Raw genomic sequence first — 13356 nt, 5'->3', positions numbered from 1 at the left:
GCAGAGTTGTCGATGTTGAAGCACCAAGCGAGAGCAAGACGGGTCAAGTTGGCGGAGGCGACGTCGTCGACACTCGCTGGCGGGCCTGTCTGTGTGCTGTGCTCGATGCTTGGGGCGTCGTAAGCCAGCCAAGCTTGTCCCGGACCGAAAAGAAGCTGTTGACGGCGAGTCGCATCCCTTTCTCCTCCTCGCTTCCGCTCGAAAGTCTCCTCCCTGCGTTGCTGTCAGTCCTGAGCCTTTCCAGGGCGTATATGTGCCCGTTGAAGCGACAACGATCCACCCAGAGTCAATCAGAATCGCGCGAGTCGATACAGAGAGAGTCCAACACTCTAAGGCTACAACACTTCGTCCTCCCTGCCTCTTCCTCCCTAGTGTAGACCAACCACCCCTCCTCCGACTCAACAACACCTCCCCCCACCCGTTCCACCGCCGCCCGTCAAGCTGATTGAAGGCAAGGACGAGCCAGAGGAGGCTTTGCGTGCGCGGTTCGCGGCGAGCGAGGCTTGATGTCGAGCGTGGACGAGGCGGGTGAGGGTGTTGAAGGCCTGTTCGTCCCGCCACACAACTGATCAGTCTCTATCCGCACACGGAAGAGGTAGAGACAGATGCAAGGAAGGAGGAGGAACGCACCTCCTCGACTCCCTGCCCGCTCTTCGCACTAGTCTCGACGTACCCCGCCAACCCCTCCTCCTGCGCCCACCGCTCCGCCTCCTCCCTCTCGACCTCCCTCTTCTCCCCTCCGCTTCCCGCCTCGCCCTCGGGGGAAACGTCCCCCTTGTTCCCAACCAACAAGATCAACAGATCCTCTTCGCCCCAGGATCGCAGATCCGACAGCCACCCCCGGCAGTTGGTGAAAGACTGGTGGGAGGTTAGGGAGAAGACGAGCAGAGCACCGCCGGCGCCGCGGTAGTATGAGCGGGTGATGGCGCGGAAGGATTCCTACCAGAGATGGTTCAGTTCGCTGGAAGCTTTGTTGTGAGGAACGAGGGAACGCACTTGGCCTGCTGTATCCCAGATTTGCAGCTTGATGCGCTTGCCCGCATCGGGTCCTTCTGTCAACTCGACGATCCGCGACCCAAACTCGACGCCGATGGCTGCATGACAAGTTCCCGACACCGTCAGCTTCACTCCCGTATCTTCAGCTTCTCGAGCCGGGGAGTTCCTCCGAGAAGGAGCCCGCCAAGCAACGGTGGAGCGGGAGAGGAAGAAGTGGAACGGACTCGGCTCGGAATGCTGCAGGAACCTGTCGTCCGTCAGCCGCACGAGCAAGCTCGACTTGCCGCACGCTGCGTCGCCTAGGAGGATCTGTTTTTGGATCTGGTGCGGTGCGAGGGAGGAGAGGGGAGGGAGGGAAGAAGGGGGTGAGTTCGTTGAGTCCCGTGGGAAGCGTAACGGTCTGAGTGCTTCATTGTCGGCCTATGGAGCGTAACTAATCCCTTCTCCGCCTCCCAGCCTGCTCGATGAACCCCCTCCCCCTTCCCCTCCTGAAGACCCGAAGCACACGCGCCAGACCTCCTCCCTCCCTGCTCCGGTCCGGTCCGGCGCGGACTACCCAGGCGCCTTGAAAGTCCTCCCATCCGCCCGCGACGTCGACCAAGTCGTCGAGGGCGCCCTCATCTCGCCCCGGTCGGCAAGGATGACCTCAACCCGTCCCTTCATTCCTCCCTCTGGAACAGCGATGCCAGTAGCCAAAGCGGTGTCGTTGGAGGAGAAGGAGCGTACGAAGTCCCAGGTAGCCATTCGAGCGCGTGAGAGCGAGGAGAGGAAGCGGGGGAAGCTTGAGAGAGATGGGAGGGAGGAGCAAAGTGTCTGCGGCGACACGGCGTGTGGACAGTCACAGCGTCCACGAGCAGTGTGAATGTACCGCAGGGACTAGACGAGCAATCCAAAGCAGCGAAGGAAGCGCGCAAAGTCCCGCCAACTCTCTACTTCACTCGTCTCGGAACGAATCTGGCCCGTTCAATTGGGAGAGAACCACATTTCTTTTGCACCCGTTTCCGTGCATACCAACGCTTCTATGCCGCCGCCACCTTCGAAATCGCCGCGCCGTTCCGCCAACCTGACCGAAGAGAGAGGGGAGGGATAGGGAAGTCGAGGCGGAGGAGAGTCGGGAGTTGAGTGGGTGGATGGGCTTAGTGCTGCTCGGCGGTAGGGGGGACGATCCACTCCTGCAGACGGTCAGAGCGAGCGTCAGTGAGCTGTTCGCCGGACAAGCCACAGAGGTCCCCCGCGCCTCGCGCAGGCTCAGAGTACGCTCGCAGGCTGCCGAATACAAGCACAGAAGACCGTCAAGCTCACCGCGGTGCTAGCCTTGCCGTTCTCCCACTTCTGGACCTTGAGGGTGATGACCGCCCTGCGCTCCGAGGCGACACGCTGCTCCTCCTTGAGGGCCTGGCGCGTCGCGCGCGCAGCAACCTGGACGTACTTGTTGAAGCTGTCGAGCGTCAATGGGGCGTCGGTCGGCGGGTCAGGGGATCGAGAGGAGATGGGCGAGGTGAGCGACGAGCGAGGGGGAGAGGGTGGGTCGGGGAGGCGCAACACGGCATGGAGAGGGGTACGGCGGTGGGCAGGCGGTTCAGGAGGTGTCGTCGAGCAGCATGAGCGTCACCGTCGGCACAGCAAGGCGGCGAAGGGCGAGATTGGGTACGGGCGAGGGTGCGAAGGCGAAGTCGGGGTCGACGGGGAGCGGGCGAGCGGGACAAAGACGGTGAGCGCGGTTCAGACGGTGTCCAGGGCGTGTGTGCTCACCTGAGAACACCCCTCCAGGACATGGTTGCGAGTTTGCGGGTTGGTGCAGAGGCTGAGCCACGGCGGAGTCCTCGAGGGTGACCCACCAAGTCGCTCAGTCTGCTGGATGGTGTAGCTGGTAATTCTGTTAAAGCTGTCATAGTACTGCTACTGAAACTCCCACCGCATCTGGAGGCGGCGCCGTCGAGCAGCTTTCGACTTGGCCGCTCTCGCACGCTTCGACGACGACCCTGCTCTCTCGCTCCGTCTGGCTCACTGACACGCTCAGAAGGCTCTAGTGTCGCCTGCTATGCTCGGCTGGTCGACTCAGCTCGGCAACAAGCTCTTGTGCGCTCTCCTCGCCTCCTCCCGCAGCCCCACTTCGAACAACACCCTCTTCGCTGGACTCGCTGGACTCGCAGGCTGATGCACGAGTGTTCGCAGTGGGCCGGATCCGAAGTTCGAGTTTGCGAAACCTGGGCAGGGTGTGGACTTGCTGGCGGGGCGTGTGCGTTCCTTCTCTGGCGTTTGTGGGACTCTCAGGACGAGAACGGCCGCTGACAGGGCCTCCAACCGCGCAGACGATACCCTTGGACAGTACGTGCCGTCCCAAGCCGCTAGACCCGGGCGATATTGACTTGGGGCGCACTCTTGCTCCCGTTTGCAGGTCCTTACTGGCGACAAGTGCGTTCCGCGGCGGTCATTCTCCGTTCTTCCACACAGCAATACTGACCATCCATGCGCGGACGACAGTACCTCACCCTGTTCGACTCGCCCTCCGACGTCGTCCTCCTCCTCCCTTCCACCTCCCTCCTCTCAGCCCTACACTCCAACCCCCTCAACGTCCTCACCCTAATCCACTTCCTCACCACCTCCCTCTTCACACTCCTCTTAAACCCATCATTCCCGAATGCAGAACTGGCGAAAGAGGCGTTGAATGCGGTGAGGGTACTGAGTAGGGTCGTGCCACTTGTGCTGGCGCCGAGGGTGGCGGGTGCGGTGGATCAGGTTGAAGAGGAGCTGTTCTGGAGGAGGGAGAAGGTGCCGCTTAGGGAGGAGGTGGGAGAAGAGTCGGCGAGTGGGAAGGAGGAGGCAAAGGCGAGCGACGCAGAGGGGCAGTTCGTCCTCGAAGACGAGGAGGACGAGGATACGACGCCAGTAGACCCGCTCACCTCCGCGTCAGCGGTGAAGGCGCAGCACGAAGCGGAGGAATCGGCGTTTGAGGAACTGCCGCCTCTAGCGGAACGGCTGCTGAGCGCCCTTGTCGACTTGCTCTTCGTGCCGGGCTTTACGCTGCCTGACAGCAGTCGGGCCGGCGCAGACTCGAGTATCGTGACCTACTCTATCTGGTGCGTCAGCGAACGCAGCCAGTCGGCCGTCTAGCTCATCCTTCGCCTTCCGCATACGCTGATCCAGTCTTCGCTGTTCGTACAGGGAATCCGGCATCGCCTCGCCTGCACCCTCTCACCCACGCCCCGCCCTACCACTCACCTCCCTCTCTGCCCGCCTCGAGATCCTCCGCCTCCTAACCCTCCTAATCTCCCTCCCCTCGCTGCTCACGTCCCCCTCGCACTTCCCCTCTCTCCCAAACACCTGGCGCGAAGCACTCGTCTCGGGCCGCGCAGCAGGGCGGGGCGACAAGAACGTCGTGCTTTGCTTGTTGTGCTCGGTGTTGAATACGGCGTTGAATGCTGGAGCGGCGGGTGCAGCGGGAACGAGCGCGGGTGCGGGAGTGGAGGGCTTGAGAGAGAGGGCGGCGAGGTTGGCGGCTGAGACGGCGAAACGGACTGCGCCAGTCGCGGACGGTTCGGACGAGGCGAGCGTCAAGAACGCGCTCGTCGGCGCATGCCTGCAGTTCCTCGACACCGTCTTGATCGACCATGCACCCGTGGAAGGTGCCGAAGCTGCGCCAAACCAATTCGCCTTCTACCTCTCGAAACTGCACCGGCCTTCCGACTTTTCGTTCCTCCACTCCGGCCTCGTCGGACTCATCACTACCTCCCTTGCCGCGCCCTCAACATCCTCGCTCTTCCCCCTCGGCCTGCCTTTACCCGTCAACATCTCTCCCTCCTCCTCGCCCACCTCGCCCGCACGAACGAAGAAACCCGCCGGCTGGACAACCGAAGCCCTCACAATCCTCTGGCGCACGCTAGATACGAACCGTAAATTCGTCAGCTGGCTCGTCAAGCCCCACTCGACTTCCGAAGGCAAGTCGAGGTTGCTCGAGACGCTCGTGGCGGTCGAAGCTTGCATGCTCGATTGGCACCCGGACGAGACGCAGATTGGGCTGGTCCGGCTTGCGAGTTTCATCATGCAGACGATTTCGGCGGAGGCTGCGAGTGCTGGATTGGCGAGCAAAGAGGCGGAGGAGGAGGTCAAGCGCGTGTTGAACGCGCCGCTGGAGCCGGAGGTCGTCGGAGCGAGGTTGGCGGGTGTCGTCAGAAGGCATGTGGCGAGTCAGGGGATCGAAGTTGGCGAGGAGAGGCAGGGTGAGCGGAACCGAAAACGCGAGACGAAGAGCGTTAGTTTCGTCGAGTACCTCCTGGTGCGTCACGCCTTTCCTTCGCACTCCTCGCTCGACCTGACAAGACGTCGTGCGCAGATCGTTCTTCACGCCCTCCTCATCCCCTCGCCCACGACCGCCGCCGCCCCTCAATCCACCCGCTCCTCCCTCTCAACCCTCTACCCATCCCTCCTCCTCACAGTCTCGAACCTCTCGCCCCTCTTCCGCGACGTAGGCGCCGACGCAGCGACGAGGCTTGTTAGGGTCTGGCTCGCGTTCTCGGCGCCGAGTTGGGTGTTGATGGAGGAGGGGAACCCGAGGTTGATCTTCTGTGAGTTCGCCTGTCGCTTGCCTGCGCGAATACCTGCTGGACGAACGGGATCGTGCGAGCTACTGACGCTCACAACCTTGTCCTCGCAGACCTACTCGAGACGTTCAACAACGTCGTGCACTTCAACCTCGACTCGGTCAGCCTGGCCGCTCTCCCCCGTTATGCGCACCGTGCTGACTTTTCGGTCTCGCGCAGAACCCGCACATCATGTACGCCTTGCCCGTCATCTATCAGCGCTTCGACCTCCTCGCCAACTTCACGCTCGCACAAGGGATCGCCGAGGCCCGTCGATTGCGTGCTGCGCGACGCGAGCGCCAGCAACGAGCGTCATCGGGCGGCTCTACCCTTCGTCCAATCAGCGAAGGCGTCGCGGCGTCTGCGCGGACAAGCGAAGACAGTCCCGCAGCTTCGTCGGAAAAGGCGCTCGGCAAACGACGCGAACGGACGCTCTCGCTCGGCAGTCTCGCAGACTTGTCGCTCTCGTCGCCTACAAGTCCGAACTTGTCGCGAACGACGTCGAACACAAGCGGGGGGCCGTTGAGTCCGACAGCGAGCGAGGCGGGCGAGACGGGCGACGAGCAGAGGCCGTTTGTCGGCAAGAACGGTTTCGTCCCGACGACTGAATGGGTGGCAGCCTGGCGGGAAGGGTGCGTGTTAGTATACTGTCGTGCTCATCGTGAGACTGACCCTTGCTTGCCACAGCTTGCCGCTCGACACCTTGATGATCGTTCTCTCCAAGCTGCGACCAAAGCTGCTCGAGCTCGACCCGTCCTTCCCCTCTTCCACGCCCTCAGCCTCAGTCATCGCCTCTCTTCGTGCTCTACTCGTCTCGCCATCGCTCACCACTCTCCTTCCGCCTCTCTCTTCGCAACCGCCGCCTCGAATCCGCTCGTTCGCCTCTTCCGCAGCATCAACGACCTGGTTCGCCTCAGTCATCTACGGGCGCATATACCTCTCGCAGCTCGACTACCTCCGAGATACGCTCGCGGTTCAGCTGTTCGCGGTTGCTCAGGCGCCCGACTCGGCGGCAGGCGGGTTGTGGCGGCGAGCTGGAGCTGTCGGCGGTGTGCAGGGCGTGGTCGGTGGCTTGAGCGCGGGTCTCGGAGCGGAGCTCGACAGAGTTAGCAGGTCGGCGGTCGAGGTGGGCGGGAAAGTCGGCGATACTGTTCGTGGCGTGCTCGGTAGATTCGGCGGCGGCGGTCGATAGTCTCGCTCTGAGCCCTCTCGCCTAATCCTCAATAGATCGCTTGAGACAGGGTATGCATTGCGAAGGACGAAAGCGAGGGTAACTGAGTGAAGAGAAAACGTCCGTGAGTTTTGCGACGATGCGAGGGATCCGACAAAGCGTCTAGTCGTAAATGTTCCAGGTCTGCGGCGATGCATTGGTCAGCACGAACAGCGCAAGGCGTCAACGAGTCGGCGAACGCACCTTTCGCCACTTCCGTCCCCAGAGGTTGCTTGCGGGTCCGTGTATTCCCCACGCACACGCTCGGAACCACCACCACGTCCCGACAACGGCGCCTGCGACGATGGCGAAGACGAGTGTCTTGGTTCGGCCCGTAAGGCGGCGCGAACGGAAGAAGAAGTGGTCGAGGAGGACGCCGGCCATGAGGACGGAGAACCAGAGGGTCGGGAGCTGCAAGCGACTCGAGTCAACTGGCTGATCTTCTCGCGAGCTGCAAAGGTAACGCACGTAGTGGTGGAGGTAGGTGACGCGACCCTGCGATAAGAAAAGCGGTGAGCACTCGAAGGAAGCGCATGTCGAGGTCCAGCGTACCATGATGAGGAAGGGGACTGCATGCGAGCGAAGTGTCAGCTTGAGCCACCGGACGAGAAAAAGAGAGCACGACGCACAGTAGTGGAAGAACCAGCCTCCAAACGCGATTTTCGAGAGGTACAGGAAGTGGTTCCACTCGCCTGCATGGTGATCCATGACGTCGAGTCAGCGTCCATCGTGGGTTGAGGAGACTTTAGACAAGCGCAAGTGTTCCACGCACCAGGAGCGAAGTCGTTGATCTTGCGCTGGAAGCGCATGAGGTGCCAGAGCAGGGTGAACGCCCAGACGATCAAGCTCGCCGAACTGAGCCACCACGTGACGGGGTTGCCGATCAAGTAATATTTGATGCCAAAGTCTTGCCAGCCGTTCATGCGCATGCCATTCCAGAGGAACGGCCACTCGAACGGCTTGGACGCGATCGTGTCCTCCTTGTCGGCGTCAGGGACGAGCGCATTGTTCGACGTCATCATGGCGACGTTGAGGTGCCAGAAGTCGCGGAAGAAGGGCGAGCGGTACAGCTTCTGGTTGCCGGTCGGGACTGCAGACGCGGGCGCATGGGAAGCAGAAGTCAGCGATGCGCGTTCAGTCCTAATTCGGCACGGCTGTTGCCGGACTCACGGCGCTCGTTCCAGTGCGACTCGATGTTCCAATAGGTGTGCTCGTCCTTCGGGTTGTTCTCCTTCTCGCAGCTGACCTCGACTTGCTTGAATCCCCACTGCGGCAAGACGGCGTTCGCAGCGCGGAGGTAGCATCCCGAGTTGAGGTGCTTGAAGCGCAGGCGAGTCGAGAGCGAGTGGATGCGGTCGAACTTGTGCCGCGCGCCGCGGAGGAAGTCATCGACGACCTCGACGACCCAGTAATCGTTCGAGTCGCCGACTGTCGCGTTACCGTAGCACGAGACTTCGTTCGCTAGCTTCGTCACGGGCGCAGCGATCGCGTGCGAATGGAGGTTGCGGCCGGTCGAGGCGTGTACGAGGCGGAGTTGGTCGCCATGGCGGAGGAAGACGATCTCGCCGTTCTCAAGGTCGATCTGGTCGGCCTCCCACGTCGGCGTAAGGACCCAATCGTTGTTCTCGTCCTTGTAGTGATAGCACGTCACTTGCTGCTGCTGCGAGCCGACCGGATAGGTCTGGACGTGCGAGTGGAGGAGACCGCCGCCGTAGCCCATGTTCTTCAGCGTAATGCGCGAGCCGAATGCGGGCTCGAGCGGATTCTGAGCAAAATCGTTGCCGTGGAGGTGCGCCTGGAAGAGCGACGACATCTGCGAGTCGCCCGGGCCGGAGTGGTTGAGGATGAGGAAGTGGATTTTGAAGGTGAGGGCGTAAACGAAGAAGGGAATGACGATGAGGCAGAGGATACGGGCAACCCAGTGACGGGCGTAGGTGCGCTGGGAAATAAGGTGAGAAGCAGAGTCAGTTTCAGTTCGCCCGGGGACAGCTCGCGAATTAACGCGGAGGCTGAGCCCGCCAGCTTATACGAGCGGTTGGGCTGACTCACAAAGGACATGCGCAGGTCGCCGAGCTTGTTCCACAAGTCTTCGACCGTATAGAGGCCGACGAGGGCGGTCACGAACATCCCGACCCACTTGACGCTGATCGCCCAACGCATTCAGAAGCGGTCAGCGAGCGCGCTGAAGCGTTGGAGCTTCCGCAGACGAGCGGTTGGACGTACGAGCAGACGCAACCGATCGAAATGCCGGTCAGGGTCAGCCAGATCCACCAGTCCTCTTCAAATGGCCTGGGGGGAGACGAGGAGCGTCAGCACAGCAACGTGGCGGGACTTCGGAGGCGCTTGCGACCCAAGTCTCCCGGCTCAGGAAGCGTCGCACGTTCGCGCCTTCCTTGCCTCATGCTCAGGGGTTCGTGGAAGTTGGAAGCTGTGACTCACCGTCTTTGTTGGTTATTGAAGCACGCGAGGCAGTAGACGGTCGTGAAGGTGAAGAAGAGGAGGAGCGAGTCAAGGAGGACGAAGCGCGAAATGGCGAGCCACGCGAGATCTGCGGAGGTAGAGCGTCAACGTTTGCCGCACGGGAGAGGCGAGATTCGGCTTCGATCGCAGAGAAGCACCGCACGCCGAGGAGGAAGCCACGACGCACCTGTCAGGACCATGAGCGTGACGATATGCCTGCCCCACTTGGTCATCCTCAATTCGACCGCCGTTCCCCAAGCAAGCGGAACCATCGCGACACCAGGAAGCGCGAGCATGATACGCATGGCGTGGAAGGGAACGTGGTCGGGGTAGACGGCACCGGAGGGGTAGTCAAATGAGCCGTTGAAGCCGGAGAGGGCGCCGGCGAGGCCGACAAGCATCTTGCCGAGAGGGGGGTGAACCTGCGAGACGTGCGAGTGAGCGGGTGGTTCGAGAGTTGGAGAAGAAGCGGACGCACATCGAAGTAGAACGTCCGGTTGAGGTAGTATGCGCCGAACTTGCCGAAGTGGGCCTGTGTACGCAAGTTGGTCAGTACTTCGCACTCTCGCAAGGCTGCTAGAGCGCACCTCGTCCCAGACGACCGTGTTGTTGGCGCCGATGCGGTAGAGGCGAGTGAAGAGGGAGAGGATGGTGTAGATGATGAGGGGTATTTGGGCGCGCAAGTCGCTGACGACTTCCCGACCGATGGCGCGCTGTGTTGCACGAATTCCGAGAGTCAGTCGATCGAGGGTTCCGGGCCTTGCAGCGGTTCGCGACCGGACGAGATCGCCTTCTCGCAGAAGCAAAGGAAGCGGACTGACCCAACTGACCGGTTCCCGCCTCGCCCTAGCCTTTCCGCCCTTCTGCAAGAACTCCTGCCTCGTCTCGGGAATCCTGCCCTCCATCCCTATCCCGCTGACGGGCCAGACGTCCTTCTCGCCCTTGTCACTCTTGCTGTCTCTCCGTGCGCGCGCAAACCCCTGAGCTCCCTCGACATCCGCATCGTACTCGTCCACCGTGTCCTGCGCGTCTCCTCCCGCCGCTCCCGATGCATCAAACAAGACGGCAGGCGACTGTCCGGGCACGCGTCTCCTCGCCGTCGAGCTGTCGACCACCTCGACCATGTCCTGCCTGTCCTTCGTGTGTGAGTTCTTCCTGGCCGTGTAGAGCGGCAGTCCCGGCTGTCTCGGCGCGTACGGGTCCTCTGCGTCGGGTGTGGGAGGCGGAGACGGCGACTGCGAGCGGGTCGAGAGGAGCGGGCGAGAGGGCGAGCGCGGGCGGCGGAAGGACATCCGTGGCCAGCCAGGGGAGATCCACAGTCGCAGTCAGGCGTGCTAGAGCTGCACAACGACACCAGCGAGCGGAGACAGCGAGTTGGTAAAGTCGAAGAACCGCAGCCGCTCCACGTCGAGATGATGAAGTCAAAACTGTCGTCCTGGGACTGTCTGGCTGGCTGGATCTCGTCTTTTAGGCCTCACGATGGCAGCACTGGGCCGAGCGAGCGAAAGGAAGAGCTCAAGCGACCGCGGCGGCGAGTTTCTCTCCTCCAAGGACACCGCCAGCGTCAAACCGCTCATATCGCGTGAAACGGGTACGAACCAGTTAAGAACAACGCTGCAATGCTGTGCAAGGAATAGGGTATCGAAGCGGAAGCGGGGTATAGTCGTTTCAAGCGGGTCCTCCTCCTCCGTTCTTCGCAGGCGCCTTCGGCACGCCCAGCGTCGCGGTGACCAGCTTGCGCGAGAGCTTCTGGAGCTCGGTGAGAGGCGGTTCGGTGGCGGAGACGTAGAGAATCTGTGATTCAGTCCGGGACGAAGGAGCAACCAGTCAGCAGCGAGGCGAATAGGCTCGCTGTCGCAGGGACGAGGGCGCACCTGGTACTCGTCCTTCTTCTTCAAGTCATGCATGTTGACCCTCACACACTTGAGCACGTCGCTGAACTTGGGCACCGACGCGCCCGAGCTTGCGCCGGCATTCTGCTTCTTCGGGCTCGAGGAGAGGCCGAATCCGCCCCGCGAAGGCTTGAACTTCTTGAGTGGCGGGAAGGTGGAGGAGCTGGAGGAGACGGATGTGGTATCGTTCGCGATCGCGGGGTTGGTGGAGTCGGTCGAAGAAGCGGGCTTGAAAGAAGCGGCGGCGGCTTTGATGTCGTTCGGGATGGGCCTGCTCGTTCAACCGGTCTACAAAGTCAGCATCTGCTCGTCGCGTCAATGCAGACAGTCCATGGTCGTACGCACCTGCCCGGATCGAACACCAACAACCAAACCTCCTCCTCGCCCTCGCTCCCGGCCCTTCCCCTGCCACCCCCTCCCCCACCCACACTCGCACTCTTCCTAACCTCAACCCCAACGATTGTCCGACTGTGGCCCTTGTGTTGCAGGTACAGCGGCTGGTTGCCGGTTAGGTGGATTGAGGTGCCTTGCGAGGCGGAGAGGAGGGCGAAGGCGTTGGTCGCTGCGGGCTGGGCGGAGGTGGAGGACGAGCGAAAGTAGTCGAGTATCCATTCCTGCGAGGCGAGGACGTGAGTAACAGGAAGAGAAGGATTGAAAGGGAAGACATACGACGAGCGCCTTGTTCGTTACGACGCCTGAGTCCGGATCCTGTTTCGGAAAGTCGACGATAAAGGCGCTGAAAAGTGGATTGGCATAAGCTGGTGAGATGTTTAGCGGAAGCGAGCGAGATGGAACGCACTTGACGCCCATGTAGGTCAGAGCGGTGTAGACCTCTGTCGTGCCGATCCACCTGCGCGAGCCGATCAGCTTGCCGCGGAAGTGCTCTGCACCGGCTGGGTCGTAGCCTGCACAGCGACTCAGAGTCAGCAATCGTCAAGGGGACGTGAGCTTCTGATCCGGTCTGCCGACAGCACGGAAGGGAGAGCGAAAAATTGGCGAGGACAGCTCACCTTGTCTCCAAGCTTCCTCAACCGTCTCTTGCCACGCCCGGATGGGCGGGACGGGCGCCGCAGCTTGACCTGGCGAATTCGAGTCCGTCGAGTATTGCGGGAGGTGGCGGACGGCGGAGAAGACCATCTGGGCGTTCTTGTAGCTGCAGTGGGAGCCGTCAGTATCGTTGACTAGCGCGAAGAAGGCGAGGGAACGCACCCGCAGCCCCAGCCGTAGTCGCCCAGCCGAGTTGCGATGTGCTCCGTCCATTCGTTCGCGAGGTACGCTTCTCGCGTCCGGCCATGTGGCGATGCGTGCGATGCGGAGAGCGCGTGGTGAAGGAGGCCAATCATGCCTGCAGGTAGGGCAGCGTCAGCAGAAGTCTCGTTTCGAGAGGCGCATTGCACGCGGACGAACCTGCTGTACCGACCACCGTTTCCTTCGCACCTCCTCCGAGTGGTCCGGACCTCGGCCTCTTGCCCTTCCCAGCGAGCGACGAACGGCCTTTCTCCTCCGCCAATTCATCATCCAAGTCCGCCTCACCATGATTCTCACCTACTGGCGGACTCCACGACATAGCCCGCCGATCCATCCCCTCGCACTTCGCCAAGTGGTTCCGCCTTCGCGCGATGAGTACGGAGCGCTGGGCGAAGGAGGCGGCGGGCGGGAAGGAGAGGTCGAAGGTCGCCCAGGACGAGCCGCAAGAAGGGCAAACGTCCGAGGTGTTTCCTTCCGCCGCAGACCGTCCCTCTTCTTCCCGTGAGAGTGCGAGCGCCAGCAGCCTGTCCTGCTCGAAGGCGTCGTCGTTACGCATCCGCTCCCGTCGCCTGGAGAAGGAGCCACCGTCCAGCCCATTCGTCTGCGCTTCCGCTCCGACTACGCCTTCCTCCGCTTGTGCAAGGGCGAGTGCAAGCGCGTGATCTGCATCGACGTACGCAGAACGGGGCGAGGCACTGGGTTGTATGCGAGATGAGGCGGTGAAGGTGTCGCGGTGGGACGCGTCGAGAGAAGCTGGGGTGACGAGCGGGGCGGTAAGAAGTTGCGAAGACGAGCCTTGTCGGTCCAAGCCTTTTTCGTACGGCGCAAGAAGCGGTGTGAGATGAGCGAGTCGCCCGTGAGAGGCTGCTGCGAGGAAGCGGAGCACTCACAGCTGTTGATGTGGTGCTCGATGTACTGCGAGTCGCCCACGAGCTCCTCAGAGCACACAAAGCACTGCATGGCGCAGAAC

General features: G+C 61.9%; 5 protein-coding genes across 5 annotated transcripts; 1 reads left to right on the top strand and 4 right to left on the bottom strand.

Annotated features, from left to right (window-relative positions):
• Positions 1 to 398: 398 nt before the first annotated feature.
• Positions 399 to 1740, bottom strand: RHTO_07147 (secretion related GTPase SrgD; the record flags this gene model as incomplete). Its single annotated transcript, XM_016420805.1, has 5 exons — positions 399 to 545; positions 631 to 939; positions 997 to 1094; positions 1221 to 1317; positions 1723 to 1740. The coding sequence occupies 5 exons, from the start codon at positions 1738 to 1740 to the stop codon at positions 399 to 401; spliced, it is 669 nt and encodes a 222-aa protein (XP_016274532.1).
• Positions 1741 to 2132: 392 nt separating this feature from the next.
• RHTO_07146 (mitochondrial ATPase, F1 complex, epsilon subunit) lies at positions 2133 to 2771 on the bottom strand (the record flags this gene model as incomplete). The annotated part of the gene is made up of 3 exons (XM_016420804.1): positions 2133 to 2168; positions 2299 to 2434; positions 2749 to 2771. 3 exons carry the CDS (start codon positions 2769 to 2771, stop codon positions 2133 to 2135), a joined length of 195 nt encoding a protein of 64 aa, XP_016274531.1.
• Positions 2772 to 3037: 266 nt separating this feature from the next.
• On the top strand, positions 3038 to 6768 carry RHTO_07145 (uncharacterized protein; the record flags this gene model as incomplete). Its single annotated transcript, XM_016420803.1, has 10 exons — positions 3038 to 3075; positions 3172 to 3235; positions 3309 to 3324; positions 3395 to 3411; positions 3481 to 4076; positions 4162 to 5272; positions 5330 to 5561; positions 5651 to 5697; positions 5757 to 6208; positions 6264 to 6768. The coding sequence occupies 10 exons, from the start codon at positions 3038 to 3040 to the stop codon at positions 6766 to 6768; spliced, it is 3078 nt and encodes a 1025-aa protein (XP_016274530.1).
• Positions 6769 to 6909: 141 nt separating this feature from the next.
• On the bottom strand, positions 6910 to 10538 carry RHTO_07144 (protein o-mannosyl transferase, glycosyltransferase family 39 protein; the record flags this gene model as incomplete). Its single annotated transcript, XM_016420802.1, has 14 exons — positions 6910 to 6930; positions 6991 to 7197; positions 7255 to 7281; positions 7339 to 7355; positions 7416 to 7478; positions 7559 to 7876; positions 7957 to 8725; positions 8836 to 8929; positions 9010 to 9075; positions 9226 to 9334; positions 9434 to 9668; positions 9725 to 9778; positions 9834 to 9959; positions 10068 to 10538. 14 exons carry the CDS (start codon positions 10536 to 10538, stop codon positions 6910 to 6912), a joined length of 2577 nt encoding a protein of 858 aa, XP_016274529.1.
• A 376-nt stretch (positions 10539 to 10914) lies between these two features.
• On the bottom strand, positions 10915 to 13346 carry RHTO_07143 (zinc finger with UFM1-specific peptidase domain protein; the record flags this gene model as incomplete). Its single annotated transcript, XM_016420801.1, has 9 exons — positions 10915 to 11040; positions 11121 to 11409; positions 11484 to 11752; positions 11808 to 11874; positions 11938 to 12043; positions 12149 to 12291; positions 12348 to 12483; positions 12546 to 13196; positions 13277 to 13346. The coding sequence occupies 9 exons, from the start codon at positions 13344 to 13346 to the stop codon at positions 10915 to 10917; spliced, it is 1857 nt and encodes a 618-aa protein (XP_016274528.1).
• Positions 13347 to 13356: the final 10 nt, after the last annotated feature.

Source organism: Rhodotorula toruloides, assembly GCF_000320785.1.
Source record: "Rhodotorula toruloides NP11 unplaced genomic scaffold Scaffold6, whole genome shotgun sequence".
NCBI lineage: Eukaryota > Fungi > Basidiomycota > Microbotryomycetes > Sporidiobolales > Sporidiobolaceae > Rhodotorula > Rhodotorula toruloides.
Note: the sequence above shows the minus strand (reverse complement) of the source record. Positions and strands in the feature narration are given on the sequence as shown.